The 23,763-nt window shown below is 37.7% G+C and overlaps 1 protein-coding gene across 3 annotated transcripts; it reads left to right on the top strand.

The window, feature by feature from the left end:
- Nucleotides 1-7: 7 nt before the first annotated feature.
- On the top strand, nucleotides 8-22,891 carry ccdc22 (coiled-coil domain containing 22). Of its 3 annotated transcripts, none has more exons than XM_017468719.3 (16): nucleotides 9-402; nucleotides 2,178-2,355; nucleotides 3,854-3,986; nucleotides 5,258-5,364; nucleotides 5,653-5,737; nucleotides 8,158-8,327; nucleotides 9,449-9,661; nucleotides 12,826-13,017; nucleotides 13,355-13,474; nucleotides 13,556-13,672; nucleotides 14,978-15,079; nucleotides 15,206-15,313; nucleotides 15,455-15,550; nucleotides 15,635-15,694; nucleotides 18,112-18,186; nucleotides 21,633-22,891. In XM_017468719.3, the coding sequence occupies exons 1-16, from the start codon at nucleotides 353-355 to the stop codon at nucleotides 21,744-21,746; spliced, it is 1,920 nt and encodes a 639-aa protein (XP_017324208.1). In that variant the 5' UTR covers nucleotides 9-352; the 3' UTR covers nucleotides 21,747-22,891. The 3 variants fall into 3 exon arrangements, with proteins under 3 accessions (XP_053536295.1, XP_017324208.1, XP_017324209.1); XM_017468720.3 differs by lacking the exon at nucleotides 9-402 and adding an exon at nucleotides 432-707; XM_053680320.1 differs by lacking the exons at nucleotides 18,112-18,186; nucleotides 21,633-22,891 and adding an exon at nucleotides 17,578-18,087 and having other exon boundaries at nucleotides 8-402.
- The last annotated feature ends 872 nt before the right edge of the window (nucleotides 22,892-23,763 follow it).

Here is a 23,763-nt window from a genome sequence, read left to right on the forward strand (position 1 = left end):
TTTCATATGACTTCCTCTTCACTTTTAGCCAAAAAAAAAAAAAAAATTACACTGAACGTAAAAACCTTGTATTTTTTCAGTGCCACTTTCTTCGAGAGTACTGAACATAGCATTAAACATCACAGGAATTAATATTTTACAATCTAATGATGGGAATGCAGTGTTTGTGGGTTGCTAGGACGAATTATTTACCTTAGTTAGCAGCCGTGCTACTACCGTACAATGAGGCGATGCTAATGTCTGTTAGCTCTGAGCGTGTCCACACAGCCTTATGATAGTCATTTGGTTGAACGTGGTGGGAGTTCTGGTACTATTAGAAGATTTTGCAGCTTTATTCTAATATCTTTCAGTAATGGAAGAAGTTGACAGGATTTTAATCCACTCTCTAAGACAGGCTGGCACGTAAGTTTTGAAGATGTGAACTGTGGTTTATTTTCCAACCTGCTCTCAGATCACTGACCTGCAGCTACAGACCATTTAAGTTCAGTCACTAGTGACACATTAAATCTTTTACTCATTTTGGAAATTAGCTACATGTTCATGTTCAATGTGCAGTAAGGAAGTGCCGTTTGTAATTTCCTTGCGTTTGTATCTCAGTAGATTTTATCACTTGTATTGTGAGTCGGACAGTATTGTTTCAGATTTCTTTGTACAAGAGGAAAGCAGTTTTCTCTCCTTTTTTGGTGGAATTTGCTTGAAATGATTGGGTAATCTAAATAGCTGTCAGTCTGCTTCTGTGTCTGTGTGCATGAGTGTGCAGTTCCTTCCTCCTTGCATCCTTCTACAACCCCAATTCCAAAAGAGTTTGACGCTGTGTAAAATGTAAATAAAAACAAAATGCAATGATTTGCAAATCTCATAAACACATATGTTATTCAGAATGGAAGATAGAAAAGATATCAAATGTTTAAACTGAGGAAATGTAACATTTTAAGGGGGCGGGGGATAAGGTAATTTTGAATTTGATGGCCACAACACATCTCAAAAAAGTTGGGATGGGGCAACAAAACGCTGGAAAAGTAATTGTTACTAAAAAGAAACAGCTGGAGGTTAATTGGCAACAGGTCAGTAACATGATTGGGTATAAAAAGAGCATCTTAGAGAGGCAGAGTCTTTCAGATGTAAACATGGGCAGAGGTTCACCAATCTGTGAAAAACTGCATCTACAACTTGTGGAAAAATTTCAGAATAATGTTCCTAAACATAAAATTGCAAAAACTATGAATCTCATCATCTACAGTACATAATATCATCAAAAGATTCAGAGAATCTGGAGAAATCTCTGTGTACAAGGGACAAGGGTGAAAATTAATATTGCATCCCCGTGATCTTCGGGCCCTCAGACGGCACTGCATTAAAAACAGGCATGATTCCGTAATGGAAATCACTGCATGTGCTCAGAAACACGCCCAGAAATCATTGTCTATGAACACAGTTCACCGTGCCATCCACAAATGCTGGATAAAGCTCTATCATGCAAAGAAGCCGCCATATGTGAACTTGATCCAGAAATGTCACCGTCTTCTATGGGCCAAAGCTCATTTAAAATGGACTGAGGCAAAGTAGAAAACTCTTCTGTGGTCAGACGAATCGAAATTTAACATTCTTTTTGGAAACCATGGACGCCGTGTCCTCTAAACTAATGAGGAGAGGGACCATCCGGCTTTTTATCAGCATTCAGTTCAAAAGCCTACATCTCTGATGGTATGGGGTGCATTAGTGCCTGTGGAATGGGCAGCTTGCACATCTGGAAAGGCACCATTAATGCTGAAAGATACTCTTTTTATACCCAGTCATGTTACTGACCTGTTGCCAATTAACCTAATTAGTTGCAAAATGTTCCTCCAGCTGTTTCTTTTTAGTAACACTTACTTTTCCAGCCTTTTGTTGCCCTGTCCCAACTTTTTTGAGACGTGTTTCTGCCATCAAATTAAATTTTTTCCTTAAAATGGTACATTTCCTCAGTTTAAACATTTGATATCTTTTCTATGTTCTATTGTGAATAACATAGGGGTTTATGAGATTTGTAAATTATTGCATTCTGTTTTATTTACATTTTACACAGCGTCCAAACTTTTTTAGAATTGGGGTTGTACTTTACATTCAATATCTCTCTCTCTTTCTAAATGCCTTAATGTTTCCTGTTAAACCACGTACCTCTCGCCTCTGTCCTGCAGTGATATAGATGAAGATGTGCAGAGGGTTAAGCAGTTCTCCAGTGAGCTCATAGTGCAGGCGGTGGTACGATGCTTGCGTGTGATTGACCCGGGTGTGGGCAGTGGACTCTCTCCCACGCTGCCGCCTGGTATGTCTGCCCGCTTCAGGGTGGGCATGAGCCTGGCCCAAGCCTGCCAGGTGAGCGATTAAAAACTTTGTGTCTAGATTACAGCTAGGACTACATGACATGGGCAAAAATACTATATTGCTATATTATATGATTCATCAGAACTCCCACAAAATCAGTAGACTAGATCATCTGAGATTGACCAGGACATGTCTCCTATGCATTATTTTTGGTTAACATACACTGTATGGCCAAAGGTTTGTGGACACCTGACCATCACATCCTTATGTTCTAGCATTACAATTTCCATTCACTGGAACTAAGAGACGCAGACATGTTGTAGCATGACAGTGAAGACAAGGTTTGCTGAGGTTGATGTGGGAGAACTCGAGTGACCTGCAAGAGCCCTGACCTCAACCTCACTGAACACCTTTAGGATGAACTGGAGCATCAGTGCCTGACTTCACTAATGCCCTTGTGGCTGAATGGGCAAATCCCCACAGCCAAGCTCCAAAATTTAGTGGAAAGCCTTCCCAGAAGTGGAGAGCTTATTATAACAGCAGAGGGATGCTAAATCTGGAATAGGGTGTTCAAAAATGACATATGTATGAGGGTCAGGTGTCCACATACATTTGGCCATATTGCCATTGGATCACTAGACCCTTTTGGGTCGTGACTTCAAGAGGTGTCTGGCATGATGTCTGAGCTAGGACAGGATAGCTTAGAACCACAGTTCTTGAAGCATAGACAGGTGGTTTGAGCCATACATTTGTAATTCTGTTACATTGAAAGAAATCACAATTTACTTTTAATAAAGTTATATTTACTATTGTCTTCTTGTATTTATTAGCTTTTTGACCGGTCAGTTGAATGTCAGTGTTAACTTAGAAAAATAAAATAAAATGCAGGCCTATAAATAATATCAACTTGAACCTTCTGTGAGTGGAAAGTTTGCAAATAAAAAGCTCTATAATGCCAGTAAGTAGCCAAAATATTCTTATTAATTACACACATTTAATTAATAGGCATGATGTTTGAGTAGATGGATTATGTACGTAAATAAATCTTTAGTGAGGGTCAGTGAAATTTATTCTACAGGTAGACTGTACCATTTAGCTGTGCTCCTGATAGAGAGCGAATAGAAATACATAGTGTTCCTAGATAAAAACAAAAACAACAAAGCAATAGACGTTAGTATTTTGTTAACTGAAGTTACAAATACACAGTGTCCATAGTTTAAAAATGTCCGAAAGCATGCTCATGATACAGCTTTTGAAGTTGTCTGGCTCACAGTAAGCGGTAATTGAAGAATAGCTTGTGGAGGAAGTTCAAAATAATAGAAAAGGAAAATTCATTTTCATGAACAGATTTAACCACAAAATAAAGCATTTTTAGCTGTAAATCTTGAAAGAGACAACTCACCCTAAATTTCGTCAAAATATTTAATGAGAGATTTATGTACCTAATTTATTCCTGTCATTTTGTTAAATATAGTTTTGTTACTTAAACCTCAATGAAAAACTTCAGATTAATTGATTGTACGTCTGCTGTTTGTCTGTTTGTGTGTAGGACTTGGGCTATAAGGGAGAAATTGGCTACCAGACGTTTCTATACAGTAATGAGCCAGAGATCCGCTCTTTACTCATGTTCCTGGTGGAGAAGCTGCCCAGAGAGAGTGCAGAGGTTTCTGACCAACCAGCAGGTATAAAATAAAACGATCACAGTATCATTGTGCAGGATATCCTGCAGACAAGAGATACTCCCTTAAGCATCATGAAAATTGTGTGTTAAAAAGAATAACCATGATATTTGAAAGTTGCACATCGTTTCAGTAATACCATATTTGTTCAGAATTTTTTTTGAAGTGGTGCAATTTGTTCTGCAAAAGGCCTGTGAGGCCTCCACTATATAAGTTCCTACTTATATTCTCAAATTTCTATATGAAAAATGGTTGGAAAAGGGCTCAAATCTGAAGACAGAGCTGGTCATTGAAAAATATTGCTTTTCTGCAAAACAGTTCCGTCAGATGCTTTCCCTTCTATGCATATCTTATCAGAGTGATAATAGTTTTTTTTAAAGGACTAAATTTGAATCATGGCCCTCATTTATCAAGCTGGATAAGAATGAATTTATTCTATGTAAGTATTTCATAGGATTGTTGACCTCATAAATTTATGAAAATGAAATGAAATATGAAAATGAGTTCAGAAAACCTTTCGTGCTCTAAAGGAGCTTGTGAGTTTGGGTTAATTTTATTTATTTCATTTGCACATATACATGTAATGAAGATTGTTTGTTTTTTATTAATAAGTTGTTTCATATTAATGCCCTTAATGGATCTTGCCATAAAATAGATCTTTACAGTTTATCTGCAAAAAATGTAATGAAAAATTTAAATCTGTACCTTGCAACAAGACAACAATTCAAACATAAAGCAGAAACAACTGATTTCGGTCTCAGACACTGCATATGAGGACTAAATTTACCACTGTTTTGACCATTTACTACTAATGGTCTTACTGCTGTATGCTGAATTTCTTTGTCTTAATTATTCCTAAGACTATGCAAACTTTTGCATTCAAATGTGTGTGTGTGTGCTTGTCTTTTGGAAAATGTCCAAAATCAACTCCATTCAAGTAATAAGCTTTTTGTAACTGTGTTTTTGATGCTGTTTTTAGTTCAATAATACACTATTGTTTGAGTTATGTCAACAATTCATAGGGAATTCAGTTTGGTTTATTTTGTTGCAGTAAACCCAAATAGAATAGTTTTGTAAAGCTATACAATTTATAGCTATAGTTTCAAAGCCACACATCACAGACACAGTGGTGGGAGTCACCGGATTTTTCCTGATCATTTAATGCATGCTGTGTCTTGATTTTAGGAATACTTGCATTCCTGGAATGAATAAATAGAAACATCCAGCTTGTTTTATGTTTCCCTTTGTTTCTTGACACATTGCTTCCCTCTTAGGGAAGTCTGCTCTCCTGCAGAAAGCCATAGCAGCCCAGATTAAAGCTCAGTTGGCATTGCCTTGGCTCCCTCCATTCTGCAGACTGCCCCTGCACCGCAAAACCCAGGTACGACATGACCACTGAGGATGGGCTGCAGTGGTTTACATTTAAATATCGCAGGTTAAATGTTTTACATGTACAGTACATATATATATATATATATATATATATATATATATATATATATATATATATATATATATATAATATATAATATATATAAATAATGAGTTGTTGTTTTTTGTTGTTGTTTTTTTTTTTTTAATCAATTCTTTGAAGCCTGTCTCTTTAATGAAAATTGGTCTTAACCATGTTGCTTAAGTAACATTAATAATAATGGGAATTGGTCCTCAGAGTCCTGGTCCATGTCACAATTTCCGTGCCCAGCCACTGAGTCTCCCATACTCACTGAAAGGTCCTGCCAAGAAACAGTCTAAAGGTAAATTCATCTGCTTTTTTTTCTGTGCTCATATTGTTGTAGACAACTTTCACTGAAAAAGCAATAGTCTAAAAGTCTGGATGAGTAACAAGCTAAATATTTCAGCATACAGAACAAAATATTGAAAAGATTACTGTAGGTAAATGTACAGTGCTGTGAAAAAGTATTTGCTGATTTCTTCTGTTTTTGTGTATATCTCATACTAAGCTGCTTCAGAAATTAAAACAAAATCTACGATAAAACAAAGGCAACCTGAGTAAATACAAAATACAGTTTTTAAATGATAATTTTATATATTGAAGCAAAACAGTTATCCAATAGCAACTGGGCCTGTGTGAAAATGTATTTGCCCCCGTAGTTACTAATTCTATGAAATTGCATTCATAACGGGGTTCAGCTGGACTAGACGCAACCAGACCTGATTACTGCAAGCACCGTTCAATCAAATCAACACTTAAATAGAACTTTTTCAAAAGCATGAAGCTGGTTAAAAGGTCTTACCCAGTTACACTATGCCAAAGTTGAAAGAAATTCCACAAATGATGAGGAAGAAGGTGATTGAAATGCATCAGTCAGGGAAGGGTTACAGAGCTATTTCAAAGGCTCTGTGACTCTAAAGATCCACAGCCAAGAGCCATTATGTCCAGATGGAAAAACTCGACACTGTAGTGAACGTTCCCAGAAGTGGCTGACCTTCCAAAATTCCTCCAACAAAAAAAGTCTATTCATATTCAACACTTCATCAGTTTGCAGGAACATTGACATTTTTGGGCCTTATACCCTTCTCCTCCCCTAAAAAACAACTTGATTTACAACAAAAAAAAAAACAATTTGGGTCTTTCCATAAGTATGTGAATGCTATTGCTGTGACCTTGAATTAATTCAAATCATTACTTTTTTAAAAATAGTATATTGTTTAAAATGAGAACTTTAAGGATTTAAGAAGTATTTGTTGCAGTGGCCAAATCACCAAATACCTTACATGTCACAAAAGTGCATACGTGCTTTAGCGAGTTTGCAAAAAACGTGTGAGCAACTTAAAGATCTAAATACTGGCTCTCTTCTTCTTCTCAGTGATGAGCAGGTGCCAGAAACGGAAAGCTGTGCAGCGCCAACTTGTGTACCGGGGTATTTCTGCTTTTCAATTAGCATCATCTACTGTCAGGGAGTGAATTTGCACTTTCACTCAACGCTTCACCCCGTTTAATGCCTGGGTGTGAACACAAAAAAAAAAGGCGTCAAAAAACTGTACCGTGTAACGCGCTGCGAAAAACGTCCCAGTGTGAACAGGCCCTTAGTCCTACAAGTAAGTGAAAGACTGATCTCCAGTTATTAGAAGTGTTTGGTTGCAGTTATTGCTGCAAAAGATGGTATAACCGGATTTTAAGTTTAAGGGGGCAATTAGTTTTTCACATTGGTGATAGGTGTTGGATAACATTTACTTCAATAAATAAATAAAAACTGTATTATGTTTATTTGTGTTCAGGCTACTTTCCTTTTATGTTGTATTTCGTTTGAAGATCTAAAACTATATTGCATAAGATATACGAAAAACAGAAGAAATCAGGAAAAAATACTTTTTCACAATACTGTATGGGGAAAAAAAACTGGCTGTGCTTGTGTATCTAATTGACTCTAAATTTGTAAACGTGAACGTGGCTACTGTAGCAGATCTAGTGGAAAGCCTTCCCAGAAGAGCAAAGGGGACTTAATCTGGAATGAGATGTTCAAAAAGTGCATATGGGTGTGATGGTCAGTTGTCCACAAATTTTTGGACATATAGTCAGTCCATTCACAATTTAGTGATCATAGAATTTAACACAAAATCAAGCAAACTCCACAATATTAGGAGGATCGTGCAATTTTTTTAAATAACTGCAGATTTTCTCCAGTTTTGGTCCAAGAGGTGCCATGTGATGTCATCACAATATGCATTCAGCCAAAGCCTTCTCCTCTACAGCTAAAAGGTCTGATTTACCAACAAACATCACTGTGAAAGACAGTGCAAAACTATTTCCTGCATCTGCAATTTCACAAATTCAAGTAGTTTTCTGCACAAAAGACTATGCATAGCGATTAAAAAAAAAAAAAAAAGTTTAAAAACGCAGCCAAACGATCATTTTTGGCTGCAACAATCACAAAAAAAACTCTGCGAAATCCTGCACTGTGTATTGTATACCATCTGTTTAGAGTACGAGTCAAAAGCGATAACATGAAGCATCATAACGAAACAAAACACAAGCATTTGATATTTATAGCCATAAACTAATCATAAATGGTTCAGCATAAAAGATAACTGTTGTCACCATTCAGTAATTTTAGTATCCAGACCTTTTGTAAGCAAAGAATCATATGCAAATGGTCCTTTACAAATTGTAGTTGAATACATCTGCTCTAATGCTTCTATAATTTTCTCTCAGAAGTGAAAGAGTATTGGAGGGAGTATTTGCTGCCTGTAACATCTCAGCCTTCTCAAGCCACTTCAGTGCCTGCCTCTCTGTTGGAGAACCATGTTTCAGAACTAAGTGCAGCACAGGATTGGGAGAACGAGTGGAACAGCCAAGGCCTTCTCTCCAGACTCACTCCTGAGGTGCACTCATAAATCACTATAGACACCGACACATAACAGAGCTGTACGCCAAGTCAGTGATGTCAGGGAACATTTCACAGTTTCTTATGAAATGGATTTTATGAATATACATTACTCGTTTTTTAGTTTAAAGGATTTGTACATTACCTACATGTAATTAAAAATTACATCAAACATACTTTTTGCTTGATAATTCAAGGAATTTTTTAATTAACCTTTTACAACATCCAAACAAATCCATGGCTGTGTTTATGCATATTACAACCAATCATTGTTGCAGAAAGATTGCCTCAAATTACATTTGCTCTTTATAAATTTATAGGTGCTGTGAATAGAAAAAAAAATCATGATATTGTACAAATTTACTAATTCAAATGAATGAATGCTGTGATGGATTTTGTTTGATTTTCATACAGATGAAGACATAAAAAAAACATTAAAACACTAATCCCACCTTAAAATCTTACTTTAACTTTCATAAGGATTGACGTATGTGAATAGTTTTGAATTTGTATATAGTGTTAGGAAAAATTAAATACTTTTACGAAATGCTTTTATACTTGTGTGGATATATTTTAACTTTCTCTCAAGAATAAGTTTGAGTCGCTACTTTATATAGATCCATTCACATAATTATAATTCTTATGTACTTGTTCTGAGCAGCTCAAAATAGGCATTCATTTCTGGGAATAGTGCGAAGTTTGTTCTGCCTCCCCCTTTAAGGCTCAGTGCTAAAAACAGAGATAAACATGTTTAAGAGGTGCACAGTGCTGTTTCCCTCACATTAATGTGACATTCAGAATTCAGGCCTATCTGCTAAGCCATCTGTCTGTTGACATTTCACACTTCATGTCGATATTCACCCTGTTTATAGCCTACAAATAGACTATTAGTCTGTGCTGTGGCAGCTATTCCTGTACCTGAAAAAGTCAACACTTGCTAATCCTAGCTGATATTTGTGAGAATTCTGTGCGTCTTCTGAATGCCATCAGTGTAAATTAGGCAGAGTGAGATAGGATCATCTCATGTAAAGTTGGCTATTATCTGAGATCAAACTCCTTTTATATGGAATTAACCTGACGGACAGACAAAGTGCATTTCTCTCGCTCTCATTTCTACAGGACTATCGCTCGAGGAAAAGAATGCGGCTGCAGAAGCGAATAGAGGAGCAGCTGAGGGCGGCTGCCCAGCCTCGGCCCGACACACACAACGCCACACGTTCGACCTCTGACCTTTCTGAGCTCTTAAACTCCTTCGCTGGGGCTACAGCAGGAGGAGATGTCTTGACCAAAGGCACACGCTTCACCCACTCTGAGAAATTCACCTTCACACAGGTACAGTGTGTGTAGGTCCACTAATATTGTTACCCTTGGTAAATATGAGCAAAGAAGGCTGTGAATAAAGACAATTTTTAAAAAATCTTGTGTACAAAAAATTCACAAAAGTACTCTGCTCTCATGTATATCAAACAATTGCAAACAAAACACAGGTTTATCCAAAAAAAATAATAATTTAATTATTGGCACCCTTTTAGTCAATACTTTGTGCTACTTGCCTTTGCCAAGATAACAGCTCTGAGTCTTCTCCTATAATGCCTGATGAGGTTGGAGAATACATGGCAAGGGATCTGAGACCATTCCTCCATACAGAATCTTCAGATCCTTCAAATTTTGAGGTCCATGCTGGTGGATTCTCCTCTTCAGTTCACCCCACAGGTTTTCTATGGGTTTCAAGTCAGAGGACTGGGATGGCCATGGCAGGACCTTGATTTTGTGGTCAGTAAACCATTTTTGTGTTGGTTTTGATGTATGTTTTGGATCATTGTCCTGCTGGAAGATCCAACCACGGCCTATTTTAAGCTTTCTGGCAGAGGCAGTCAGGTTTTCATTTAATATCTGCTGATATTTGATAGAGTCCATGATGCCATGTCCTTACAAAATGTCCAGGTCCTCTGGCAGAAAAACAGCCCCAAATCATTAAAGAGCCACTACCATATTTAACTGTGGCATGAGGTACTTTTCCATATGGCTGCCTTTCTGTGTGCGCCAAAACCACCTCTGGTTTTTATTGCAAAAAGCTCTATTTTGGTTTCTTCTGACCGTAAAACCCGATCCCAAGTGAAGTTCCAGTAGTGTCTGGCAAACTGAAGTTGATTGAGTTTGTTTTTGGATGAGAGCTTCTACTTTCTGAAATGTGAGTACCTGAAACCCTTCCAAAAAACTTGTGGTGATGGAGGTGACTTCAGATTGTAGTCTTGGTGATTTTTTGACCACAAGATGCAACTGACTTCAGTTAATAACTTCAGTTCTCCAGCTGTGATCCTTGGACATTTTTTGGCAACTCGAACCATCCTCTTCACAGTGCATTGAGACAATATAGACACATGTCCAATTCCAGGTTGATTCATAATATTGCCAGTTGACTGGAACTTCTTAATTATTGCCCTGATGGTGGAAATGTGCATTTTCAATGCTTTTTCTATTTTCTTATAGTCACTTCCCATTTTGTGAAGCTCAAACACAGCTATATTCCTTGGTCTTAGCCATTGTTATGAATGACTAAGGGAATTTGGCTTATGTGTTACCTCATATTTATACCCCTGTGAAACAGGAAGTCATGGTTGAACACCTGTTCCGAGTCACCCAGGTGTACTAAAAAAATATCAATGGGAATATACTGCAAATATATTTTTCTGCCAATAATTGTTGCACACCTATATTTAACAAAGTGTATGTGTGTGTGTGTATATATGTGTGTGTGTGTGTGTGTGTGTGTGTGTGTGTGTATATATATATATATATATATGTGTGTGTGTGTGTGTGTGTGTGTGTGTGTGTATATATATATATATATATATATATATATATATATATATATATATATATCAATCATCAATAAAAACACCCGTGTTGTGTTTGCAAATGTTTGATATCCACGACAGAAGAGTATTTTTGTAATTATTTGAACACAATTTCAGAAGATGAAATAATACAGACAATTTTTCACAGCCTTTTTTGCTTATATTTACCAAGGGTGCTAATATTAGCGGAGGGCACTGTATATGTCAGCTTGTGTTGTTCTGATTAAACAAAAAGCTTTCCCAGAAAGCTACGAGCTTTTCCAAGTACATTCCCTTAGCCTTTTTAGACAAAAAAAAAGTGTCCCCAAATTACAGACCGCTGATTTAGGATCGCAGTTGGAGCTTATGATAATTTTTTTGTATATAGTATCTGTGCATAAACATCTCTCTCCAACCTTGTTAAAGGAATAAGCGAATAAATACATAAACCCAGCTGGCTTAGTTGTAAGGCAAACTAGACAGCTATGGATATTTTTGCTACCTAGATTGCTTTGGCCATATTCTGTAACTTTTAATTATTGAAAATGTGTAATGTAAATAATGTAAGCTAGCTACATTTGTTTGGGGATAAACTTTTACAGCTAGCTGTTAGTGTTGTGTGATTTTGGAAACCAAAACATTAATATTTATTTTTGTTTGGTCTGAAAGCTTACCAATTTCCTGTTTCCTGCAAACACTAGCCAGTCTGAAGTACTTAAAAAATATAAATTTCTTATGTATTGTAGGAAGGCATTTTAATTAACTCTGTCTTTAGGCACTTAGGACCAGCAAACGTGACCTCAGACCCAGTGCTTCTTTCTAGCTAACTTTCTAGCTAATGGTAGTTAGTGGTTAGGCATTCCGTGGAGAGGAGCTGTGCATTTTTTTTTTTTTCTTCAGATTTATATCACTAAATAAATTTGGGTCAATTTTGTGAGAAGTTGTAGTTTACTCTCCGCCTAATCAATTATGGGGTGGACATGTGACAAGCTAATGCTTTTAACAGCTAAGTAACCCTGCTTTTAAAAAAACAATAGGACTCATCACAGAAATTCCAATAGTTTCCACTACAAATACCATTACAAGCCATCAGCTAACCATGAAAACTATTACCATTATTAGCCCTTAATGTTATACACTAGACATAACATGCCACTAATTTAGGGCAACAAATTGCCACTTGAGAGACACAGAGACCATTACAGTTTCCATTAAAAACCTATACAATTCCTATTATAACCATTAAAACCATTACACATTCTATGAGGGTTTCTGTTGTTTTTTTCAGCAGGATCATTTAGAAAAGTGTGAGTAAAACTATAGAAGTGCCACAGATGTTTTATTGATTGAGTTCAATTCAAAGCAAATTAGACTCAGAACAATCCAACAATGCCAGGGTTGTTTTTTTTCTGGTTGGGGAACTGCTAATTTGTTGCCTTAAATTAGTGTTATGTTATGTCTTAATGTATCAAAACATTATAAATACAGTATGATATGTAGAAATACATTTTCTGTGAGATTAAGAAATTTGCATTATAAGTGACATCATAACTCAGTATAACATAAAGTAAATGATATACCGTTTCTTTATCCTGTTATGATGCCTTTCACCCCCTAGCGGCTATAAGAAAACAGACGCCAGGTGTCTTTATTTTGCAGGAACCTGAGAAAGCCGCTCAGCAGATGGCAGCAGCAGCAAGTGCACTTCCCAGCTCCCACCAATCAGAGGAGGACCTAAAGGCCCAGCAGGAGGCAGAACTCTCTGCAATCCAGCAGCAACTACAGCAGCTTTCTGTCCAAATGGAGGAGGTGGGCGGAGACATAAGGCAGCTCACAGTGTCCATTCACCAGGTAATGACTGCTGCGTGTTCTGAATAGCTTCCGCTGCACTTTCGATGTTAGAATTCATGTGTGAATGCTGTGGGGGTTTTCCCCCCGTTTGATTCTTGCAAATATTAGGAAGCTCAGTATCACTTTTAAACACATTACAAATAACTGGCTTAATATATCTGTTTTTTTGATGAAAGAAATAATGTGAAAATGGTATGTAATATTAGGTAAACATTACAGTCTTTTGAATATAGTTTTCTAATAAGAGAATAAAACCTGAAAACTGTGCTTTTCAAAAAATGTGACATTTGTAAGTAATACCTGAAAATTTCATGTTTATATGAATTTGGTTTGATAGGTGTCAGATGAGCTGAAACAGAGAGAGGTACGTAATTCGGAGAAGGAAAGCAACATCAGGGTTAAAAAACAGACCATCGACCTCCTACCAGATGCCGAGAACAACCTGATCAAATTACAGGTATGAGAGCCGTCCTCATAAACCATGGTCTCTGACCTTAAGCTTAGTGGAAATGTCCTGCATTCTCAATGTGTGTTTCAGAGCCTGGTGGAGGCAAGCTCTAAGCGAGTGGTTCACTTGGCCTCTCAGTGGGAGAAACACAGAACACCACTTATTGATGAACACCGTCGACTCAAAGAACTCTGCAGTAATCGAGAAGTGAGCCACTTTATGTGTGTGTGTGTGCGTGTGTGTGTGTATATATATATATATATATATGTGTGTATGTATATATAGATATATATATGTATATGTGTATAAATATATATGTATATATATATATATATATATATATATATATATATATATATATGTATGTGTGTGTGTGTGTGTGTGTGTGTGTGTGTATATATATATATATATATATATATATATATATATATATATATGTATATGTATACTCATTGTTCTGTCCTTTAGCGTAAAAAACATGTTACTGAAATTCTTATGTTATTAGTTAAGACCGGTCATTTTTTTAGATACATGTTAGGGATTGTTGCGGCCAAAAATGCTGGAGTTTGCTGCGGCTAGAACTACCCCCCTAAAAAAAAAGTTGCAATGTAATTTGTGAAGTTTTTTTGCGGAAAAAACAGTCCTTTGAAAATGATGGCGTTTGCTTGATTTTGCATTCATTTCTGCGATTGCAAAATCCTGGCAGGACTGAAAATGAAGCTAACTCAAAATTACAGCAGATTTTCTGCAGATTTGGGCCACGACACATGGTGTGACATCATCACAACGCACATTCAGCCAAAGCCCTGTTCGATTCACGTGCGTCGAACACGAATACAGCTAAAATGTCGCATTTATCAAAAAACATCACTGTGAAAGACCGTGCAAAACAATTTCGTGCAATTGCAATTTCACACCCTCATTTACGTTTTCTGCAACTGCAAGTTGCATCACAAATTTTGAAAAAAGCCACAACCAAAGCAAGCATTTTTGGCCACACCCATCACGAAAAAACTGTTTAATTTACAGAAATAATGAATAATGAAATAATGAAGCTTTACTGAATGACCGCTTTACTTGGTGGTGCTAGCTCAATATTTTCAGCATTCAGCTCTGGCTCAAATTTAGCAAAAGTTTAGCTGCCACAGATTTTGTGATGAAGATTATTGCAAATGTATTATCCCATCCCACAACTACAAGCTTCTTATTTGACTGGCTGCTTCCGCCTCCTTGAGAGTAAAAACCATCAGAGATTTTTTTTTTTTTCAGTTCTGACGCACCTCTAACTTTCACACCTCAACACCGCTGCTCTCTCCATCAGAATAATGCCAGACACAGCTTTTCTTTATCAGATTTTCTGACTGATTTTCTCTAGACGTGGAGCATAACAAATACACTAATAGTAGTTTCAGTGTTCTTGCACTTCAATCAATGTACTGGGTATTCAGACACTTGTGCATACATGGAAGAGTTGTGTGTGGAACTATTACTATTATTCAAATCTGTTATTAGATGGAGTCCTCCAGAAAGTTATCTGAAATCAAAGACCTTCATGATAAAATCCGACAGTCTGCTGAAGAGGCCAAAAAGAAGGAGAGCCTATATAAACAGCTGGTATGAAAGAAACTTTTTTTAAATTGTATTTTAAAGAAAAACTTCTTGTTTCGTGTACATATTCAGTCATTTTTCTTCCTGATTTAACATGTGTCCTACATTCCTTTCCCTGTGCTATTAATGCAGATCACAGAGTACGAGACTTTGCCTAAAGATGTCTCCCGCTCAGCCTACACTATGAGGATCCTAGAAATTGTCGGCAACATTAAGAAACAGAAGGAGGAAATCACAAAGGTCTTTATTTATTAATTATTCAGTTCCTGTAAAATGCTGTTTTAATTATTTTTATAGCTTTAAGTTCTCTCTATGGTTTATCAGTACATTCAAATTGCTGGAGTTTGCACTGTGGTTACAACTTTTGCTTGTGAACGGCAGATTTTGTCGGACACTAAAGATCTGCAGAAAGAGATTAACGGACTTACAGGAAAGCTTGACAGAACATTTGCTGTAACAGATGAACTGGTTTTTAAGGTTAGTCCTAAGAAACTGAGTAACTGAAACAGTTCAGGTAGGAGGGATGCTTAATTAATCACTGTTTCTGTTTTTATATTACAGGATGCCAAGAAAGATGAATCTGTTCGTAAATCTTATAAATACCTGGCTGCCTTACATGAGGTAAAGGCACATTGAAACCTTCTGATCATCAACACACACAAAAAAACACTATATGACTTACAGTATCTCACAAAAGTGAGTACACCCCTCACATTTTTGTAAATATTTGATTATATCTTTTCATATGACAACACTGAAGAAATGACACTTTGCTACAATGTAAAGTAGTGAGTGTACAGCTTGTGTAACAGTGTAAATTTGCTGTCCCCTCAAAATAACTCAACACACAGCCATTAATGTCTAAACTGCTGGCAACAAAAGTGAGTACACCCCTAAGTGAAAATGTCCAAATTGGGCCCAATGTGTCAATATTTTGTGTGGCCACCATTATTTTCCAGCACTGCCTTAACCCTCTTGGGCATGGAGTTCACCAGAGCTTCACAGGTTGCCACTGTAGTCCTCTTCCACTCCTCCATGATGACATCACGGAGCTGGTGGATGTTATAGACCTTGTGCTCCTCCACCTTACTCCACAGATACTCAATAGGGTTTAGTCCATCACCTTCACCCTCAGCTTCTTTAGCAAGGCAGTGGTCGTCTTGGAGGTGTGTTTAGGGTCGTTATCATGCTGGAATACTGCCCTGCGGCCCAGTCTCCAAAGGGAGGGGATCATGCTCTGCTTCAGTATGTCACAGTATGTCACAGTACATGCTGGCATTCATGGTTCCCTCAATGAACTGTAGCTCCCCAGTGCCGGCAGCACTCATGCAGCCCCAGACCATGACACTGCCTCCACCATGCTTGACTGTAGGCAAGACACACTTGTCTTTGTACTCCTCACCTGGTTGCCGCCACACACGCTTGACGCCATTTGAACCAAATAAGTTTATCTTGGTCTCATCAGACCACAGGACATGGTTCCAGTAATCCATATCCGTAGTCTGCTTGCCTTCAGCAAACTGTTTGTGGGCTTTCTTGTGCATCATCTTTAGAAGAGGCTTCCTTCTGGGACCACAGCCATGCAGACCAATTTGATGCAGTGTGCAGCATATGGTCTGAGCACTGACAGGCTGACACCCCACCCCTTCAACCTCTGCAGCAATGCTGGCAGCACTCATACATCTATTTCCCAAACACAACCTCTGGATATGACGCTGAGCACGTGCACTCAACTTCTTCGGTCGACCATGGCGAGGCCTATTCTGAGTGGAACCTGTCCTGTTAAACCGCTGTATGGTCTTGGCCACCGTGCTGCAGCTTAGTGTCAGGGTCTTGGCAATCTTCTTATAGCCAAGGCCATCTTTATGTAGAGCAACAATTCTTTTTTTCAGATGCTCAAAGAGTTCTTTGCCATGAGGTGCCATGTTGAATTTCCAGTGACCAGTATGAGGAAGTGTGAGAGCGATGACACCAAATTTAACACACCTGCTCCCCATTCACACCTGAGACCTTGCAACACTAACAAGTCACATGACACCGGGGAGGGAAAATGGCTAATTGGGCCCAATTTGGACATTTTCACTTAGGGATATACTTACTTTTGTTGCCAGCGGTTTAGACATTAATGGCTGTGTGTTGAGTTATTTTGAGGGGACGCCAAATTTACACTGTTACACAAGCTATACACTCACTACTTTACATTGTAGCAAAGTGTCATTTCTTCAGTGTTGTCACATGAAAAGTTATAATCAAATATTTACAAAAATGTGAGGGGTGTACTCACTTTTGTGAGATACTGTGTATAAATACACTCACTGGTCAGTTTATTAGGTCATTCATGGAATTCTCTAATCAGCCAATCATGTGGCAGCGCACAGTTGAAGACTGGAAAAAGACAACATTGTTTCCAATTTTCAGTGAACTTATTATGCCTACTGTAGCCTAAGTATCCTGCTTTTGGATAACAAGTTTAGACCCTGATTTTTCTTCTGTTTCTGTTGTAGCCCTTCCGCCTAAAGTTTCAATGTGTTGTGCATTCTGAGATGCTTTTCTGCTCACCCTGGTGGTAAAGTACCGTAGCCTTCCTATCAGCGCAAAACCTGTCTAGGCATTCTCCACTACCCTCAGTCATCAACAAGGCATTTCCGCCTGCAGAACTGCCACTCACCGAATGTTTTTTTTTTTTTTTTGTAAACTCTAAAGACTGTTGCACATAAAAATCCCAGGAGAGTAGCAGTTTCTGAAATACTCAAACCAGCCCGTCTGGCACTAAGAACCATACCACGATCAAAGTCACTAAGATCACATTTTGCCCCATTCTGATATTTGATGTGAATATGAATCAAGTGGCCAGCGAGTGTATATAAATATTGTAAGCATGTTCCTGCATGTCGGTGTGTTGGAACAGGAAATAAGGGACAGTTGCTCAACTATGATTACTTTTGTCTGGTAATTACAGTATATGAATACACAAAGATCTTAACTGTAGTTTTCTGTGATTTTCTTACTTTTTCTTTGATTAATTTTGTTCCTCTCAGAACTGCACCCAGCTTATTCAGACTATTGAGGACACAGGCAGCATTATGAGAGAGATCAGAGATCTGGAGGAACAGGTGTGTGAACTTTACATTTTACAAATAGTGTGTTGCATTAATTGTCCAATCACATCTTTAATCCTTCTACATTAGAACCATTAGGAATTCTTGTTCTGACCATTTTTTGTGTGATTAAGTAAAGCAATTATGCTTAATAGTGCAGTATCCTCTACACCAAGAACATTCATCTCAAATTTGTTAAGGTCCAGCTAAATAAAATCACATGCCTATAAAGTCTGGATAAGCAGCTAACATGACTGAATGGTGACAATCGTTTCCTTTTGATGTTGTTAGTGATTAGTTCATGGCTATAAAATGGCTATAAATGCATGTCTATAAATAACAGACAGAATAATATGGTGTGTTTTTCATACTGTTTTTCCATGTTACCAATTTTGAATAATGCAACAGCAGATGAGACCTCTCGTTTTGTATCTGAAGCAGAGAATAAATGCATACTTCATCTTTAAAAGTTTTGTTGTTGATTTTTTTTCTTTTTCTTTTGAGTAAGCAATGTTGTCCAGTGATCAGACCAGAGTTGATTCCCAACTGTTTGCCAGTAAATAAGTAATAATACATAAATGCACAATTAGCCACAACAGAGGATCACCACTGAAGAGTCACTGAACTACAGCCAGTTTTTTCCATACACTGATCGATTCTGCTGCGGCATTATTCAAGTGCTTATTTTGATTTGCGGAAATACTTTGCTGAATCTGCAACTGAACTGTAGTCGTTTGATTCACTAGAAATAAAATGTTAGATAAACAGTACATTTCAGAATGTAGTCAGACCCCTTCATTTTTTTTCACATTTTATGTTGCAGCCTTAAGCTGAAATGCTTAATTTTTTTTCAACTAACATCCACATCTATACACCATACCCCATAATGACAACTCAAAAACCAGATTTGAGATAACTTTGCAAATGTGTTCAAAAGAAAAAAAAGATTAAATATTACATTGACCTATGTAAAAATCAGACCCTTTGCTATGACATTTGAAATTTAGCTCAGGTCCATCCCATTTCTCTGGATAATCTCTGAGATGTTTCTACACATTGATTGGAGTCCACCTGTGGCAAATTCAATTGATTGGACATGATTTGGAAAGGCACACACTTGTCTATATAAGGTCTAATATCTGAAAATGCATATCAGAGAAAAAAGCAAACCATGAGGTCAAAGGAACTGCCTGCAGAGCTCAGAGACAGGATTGTGTTCAGGCACAGAACTGGTGAAGGCTACAAAACAAATTCTACTGCATTGAAGGTTTCCAAGAGCACAGTGGCCTCCATAATTCTTAAATGGAAAACGTTTGGAACAACCAGGACTCTTCCTAGAGCTGGCCACCTGGTCAAACTGAGCATTCAGCTGAGAAGGGCCTTGGTAATAGATGTGACCGAGAACCTTATGGTCATTCTTGTTGGGCTCCAGAGATCATTTATGGAGATGGATGAAACTTGCAGAAGGTCACCCATCACTGCAACACTCTGATCTGGGCTTTATGGAAGAGTGGCCAGACAGAAGCCTGTCCTCGATAAGAACCATGAAAGCCTGATTGGAATTTGCCAAAAAAAAGCGGGCTTTCATGTATCTTGCCCTGTTATCACAAATCTGTTTTTTTCTTTGTCATTATGGAGTGTAGAGTGATGTAAATAAAAAATTTGCTTTGCACTCATTGATATCATTCATCTCAATATGCAGGCAAAATATTGTATGAATGGTGTGTGTATGTATATATATATATATATATATATATATATATATATATATATATATATATATATATATATATATATACATACAGTGAGGGAAAAAAGTATTTGATCCCCTGCTGATTTTGTACGTTTGCCCACTGACAAAGAAATGATCAGTCTATAATTTTAATGGTAGTTGTATTTGAACAGTGAGAGACAGAATAACAACAAAAAAATCCAGAAAAATGCATGTCAAAAATTTTATAAATTAATTTGCATTTTAATGAGGGAAAAAAGTATTTGACCCCCTCTCAATCAGAAAGATTTCTGGCTCCCAGGTGTCTTTTATACAGGTAACGAGCTGAGATTAGGAGCACACTCTTAAAGGGAGTGCTCCTAATATCAGTTTGTTACCTGTATAAAAGACACCTGTCCACAGAAGCAATCAATCAATCAGATTCCAAACTCTCCACCATGGCCAAGACCAAAGAGCTCTCCAAGGATGTCAGGGACAAGACTGTAGACCTACACAAGTCTGGAATGGGCTACAAGACCATTGCCAAGCAGCTTGGTGAGAAGGGGACAACAGTTGGTGCGATTATTCGCAAATGGAAGAAGCACAAAAGAACTGTCAATCTCCCTCGGCCTGGGGCTCCATGCAAGATCTCACCTCGTGGAGTTGCATTGATCATGAGAACAGTGAGGAAACAGCCCAGAACTACACGGGAGGATCTTGTCAATGATCTCAAGGCAGCTGGGACCATAGTCACCAAGAAAACAATTGGTAACACACTACGCCATGAAGGACTGAAATCCTGCAGCGCCCGCAAGGTACCCCTGCTCAAGAAAGCACATATACATGCCCATCTGAAGTTTGCCAATGAACATCTGAATGATTCAGAGGACAACTGGGTGAAAGTGTTGAGGTCAGATGAGACCAAAATGGAGCTCTTTGGCATCAACTCAACTCGCCGTGTTTGGAGGAGGAGGAATGCTGCCTATGACCCCTGGAACACCATCCCCACCGTCAAACATGGAGGTGGAAACATTATGCTTTGGGGTTTTTTTTTCTGCTAAGGGGACAGGACAACTTCACCGCATCAAAGGGACGATGGACGGGGCCATGTACCGTCAAATCTTGGGTGAAAACCTCCTTCCCTCAGCCAGGGCATTGAAAATGGGTCGTGGATGGATATTCCAGCATGACAATGACCCAAAACACACGGCCAAGGCAACAAAGGAGTGGCTCAAGAAGAAGCACATTAAGGTCCTGGAGTGACCTAGGCAGTCTCCAGACCTAAATCCCATAGAAAATCTGTGGAGAGAGCTGAAGGTTCGAGTTGCCAAACGTCAGCCTCGAAACCTTAATGATTTGGAGAAGATCTGCAAAGAGGAGTGGGACAAAATCCCTCCTGAGATGTGTGCAAACCTGGTGGCCAACTACAAGAAATGTCTGGCCTCTGTGATTGCCAACAAGGGTTTTTAAACCAAGTACTAAGTCATGTTTTGCAGAGGGGTCAAATACTTATTTCCCTCATTAAAATGCAAATCAATTTATAACATTTTTGACGTGCGTTTTTCTGGATTTTTGTTGTTGTTATTCTGTCTCTCACTGTTCAAATAAATCTACCATTAAAATTATAGACGGATCACTTCTTTGTCAGTGGGCAAACGTACAAAATCAGCAGGGGATCAAATACTTTTTTCCCTCACTGTAAATAAAATTGTATTACCAGTGCTCAGTCTCTTGTCCCTCCTTTCTGTAGATTGAGACTGAAAATGGTAAAAAGACTGTTAGCAACCTGGAGAAGATTCTGGAAGACTACAAGGCTATTCGACAAGAAAACTCTGCCCTAGCGGCTAAGATAAGAGAAGGTTAACTCAAACGGGGAAGTGTTTACCGGGACTCTACAGACACTATGATCGGCTCTGATGGTAACGCTAGTGTCACTCCATCTCCAAGCTTATGAGCCATCTGTGATCCAACGTAATTCCAACCCAAACAGCTACAAAGCTGCTTTTGGCTGGAGATGTGGACACAATACTCTTTTGTATCAAAATGAAAGAAATTTAGTTTGTTTTGAAAATGTTGGCACCATTTGAATGTATTCTGATCTTCTCTTTTCCCCCCTCATTTGGCCTTGACTGCAGTGGTTCAAGAAGGATCGGTACATATGCTTTGCCTGTAAATACACAATGACAACTTTATTGTGTAGCCAAAAATGTCCATTAACTGTGACCCCTGTTAGTCATAATAACTAACGAGAACACTGGAATCTTAGAGAGATGTGGTTAAATTTAGGAAGCTATGCATTAGTTTTAAAAGATTTTCAGTGGGACCCATCTTATGTAGCATCTATGCTATGTAAGATCTTGTATAACATCTATGTACTGTCTTGCACATGGGTTTGAACTGCAATATGAATTTGCAAGAGGTGATCTAAAATCAGTGTTTGCCTCTGATCTACAGCAGTCAGTCAAGTCATATAATTGAGTAAGCTTATCACTGTCTTTAACTGTTAAGCCGAGAACACTGATTGTTTCCTACATCTCATATCCTGAGAGAATTAGGACTAACTATAAGTCCAATCAAGTATTATCTCAAAATGGCTTCCAATTAGAGCCAATCTCTAGCGTGTTTGATTTTAGAGATACCACACACAAAAACAATGGTTGCCAATTTCTTTTTAATCAACGTGTCATATGTGGATACTTAGTCTAATCGAACAAATAAATGTCCATGTTTCTTGTACTGCAAATTATCTGTGGCAGAATGATTGACTGCGGATTAGCTGTAGTTATTATGAATCATTAGGCCCTGTTGAATGTTCCAACTAACGTGCAAAAATTGAGCAAATCTCCACAAAGGAACGGTTTAGAAAATCCAGCTTCTTTTATACCATTGTGAAATTCTTGTCACTCATTTGATTAAAAAGAATGCAAAAAGAAGTATTAGTGAAATGTATTTCAAATTTTGTGTACTTTTGCATACTGATATAATAATACATACATTAATGCATCATAAGTGTTTTGTATTTCCTCTGAAATATTTATCATATTAGGCTTTTGTGTCTGTCTGAGAAATGTCCTCACAAACACAAAGGTGTAAACATAAGGGTTATTGATCCTCTAAGTCCAGATGTAGTGTTGAGGACAGTGTACGTGAGCGCACATTCATCAGCTGGGCTACTAATCAGTAAGGCAAACCATGGATAAGGATACAGAGACAGGAAGCGTTTGCTTAATTCTTATCAGTTTCTTGAAGTCAAGATTGACGTTTCAGGATACAAAATTGCATAGTTTGTTATAGACAAATTGACATGTATCCTTTGCAACACTGCAACAATTTTGATGCTGATTTTTCTGTTACTTCTATTTATTGAAAGACTCTATTTCTTTATCATTCATTCTATCATGTGTCATTATGCTGGTTTCCATGTAGAGGTGGCTAGACAGAATTGGGTAAAGAATATTTTATTATATGAGAACCACACAGATATTTGCACACAATGTTGCAGTTGAACTTTTTTTTTTTTTTTTAACATGTCAAGGCTAATTCTATATCAACACAATGGAGATCTTTCTTATGGAAGCTATAGTAGAGACTCAGTCAGTCTTCCGGGGCAACCGGAATTAGCAGAAGTGGCTTTAGATTTGGATATCGCTGCAAAGTAACCTAGGCTTTTACTAGGCCTATCACAATAACTACTTTTGTTGGACGATATATTGTCCCTGAAATAATTGCAATAAACTAAATTATTGCCATTTTAAAACTATTTTGTCCCACCGATATAATAATATAATAGCATAATAATGGAGGTACATTCTTTCAAAGAGCAATGAACTTTTAATTCGTAAGAATATTCAGACATTGGTATTGGAATGTTAAAAATAGTT

The sequence above is a fragment of the Ictalurus punctatus genome, chromosome 5 (genome assembly GCF_001660625.3).
Source record: "Ictalurus punctatus breed USDA103 chromosome 5, Coco_2.0, whole genome shotgun sequence".
NCBI classification, from domain to species: Eukaryota; Metazoa; Chordata; class Actinopteri; order Siluriformes; family Ictaluridae; genus Ictalurus; species Ictalurus punctatus.

Bases quoted from the DNA above. Each gene is read 5' to 3' on its own strand.
- ccdc22 (XM_017468719.3), top strand. From the start codon at position 353: ATGGAAGAAGTTGACAGGATTTTAATCCACTCTCTAAGACAGGCTGGC. The intron at 8,328-9,448 runs GTGCACTCATAA...TCATTTCTACAG, and splicing joins TCTCCAGACTCACTCCTGAG to GACTATCGCTCGAGGAAAAG. The intron at 13,475-13,555 runs GTATGAGAGCCG...TGTGTGTTTCAG, and splicing joins ACAACCTGATCAAATTACAG to AGCCTGGTGGAGGCAAGCTC.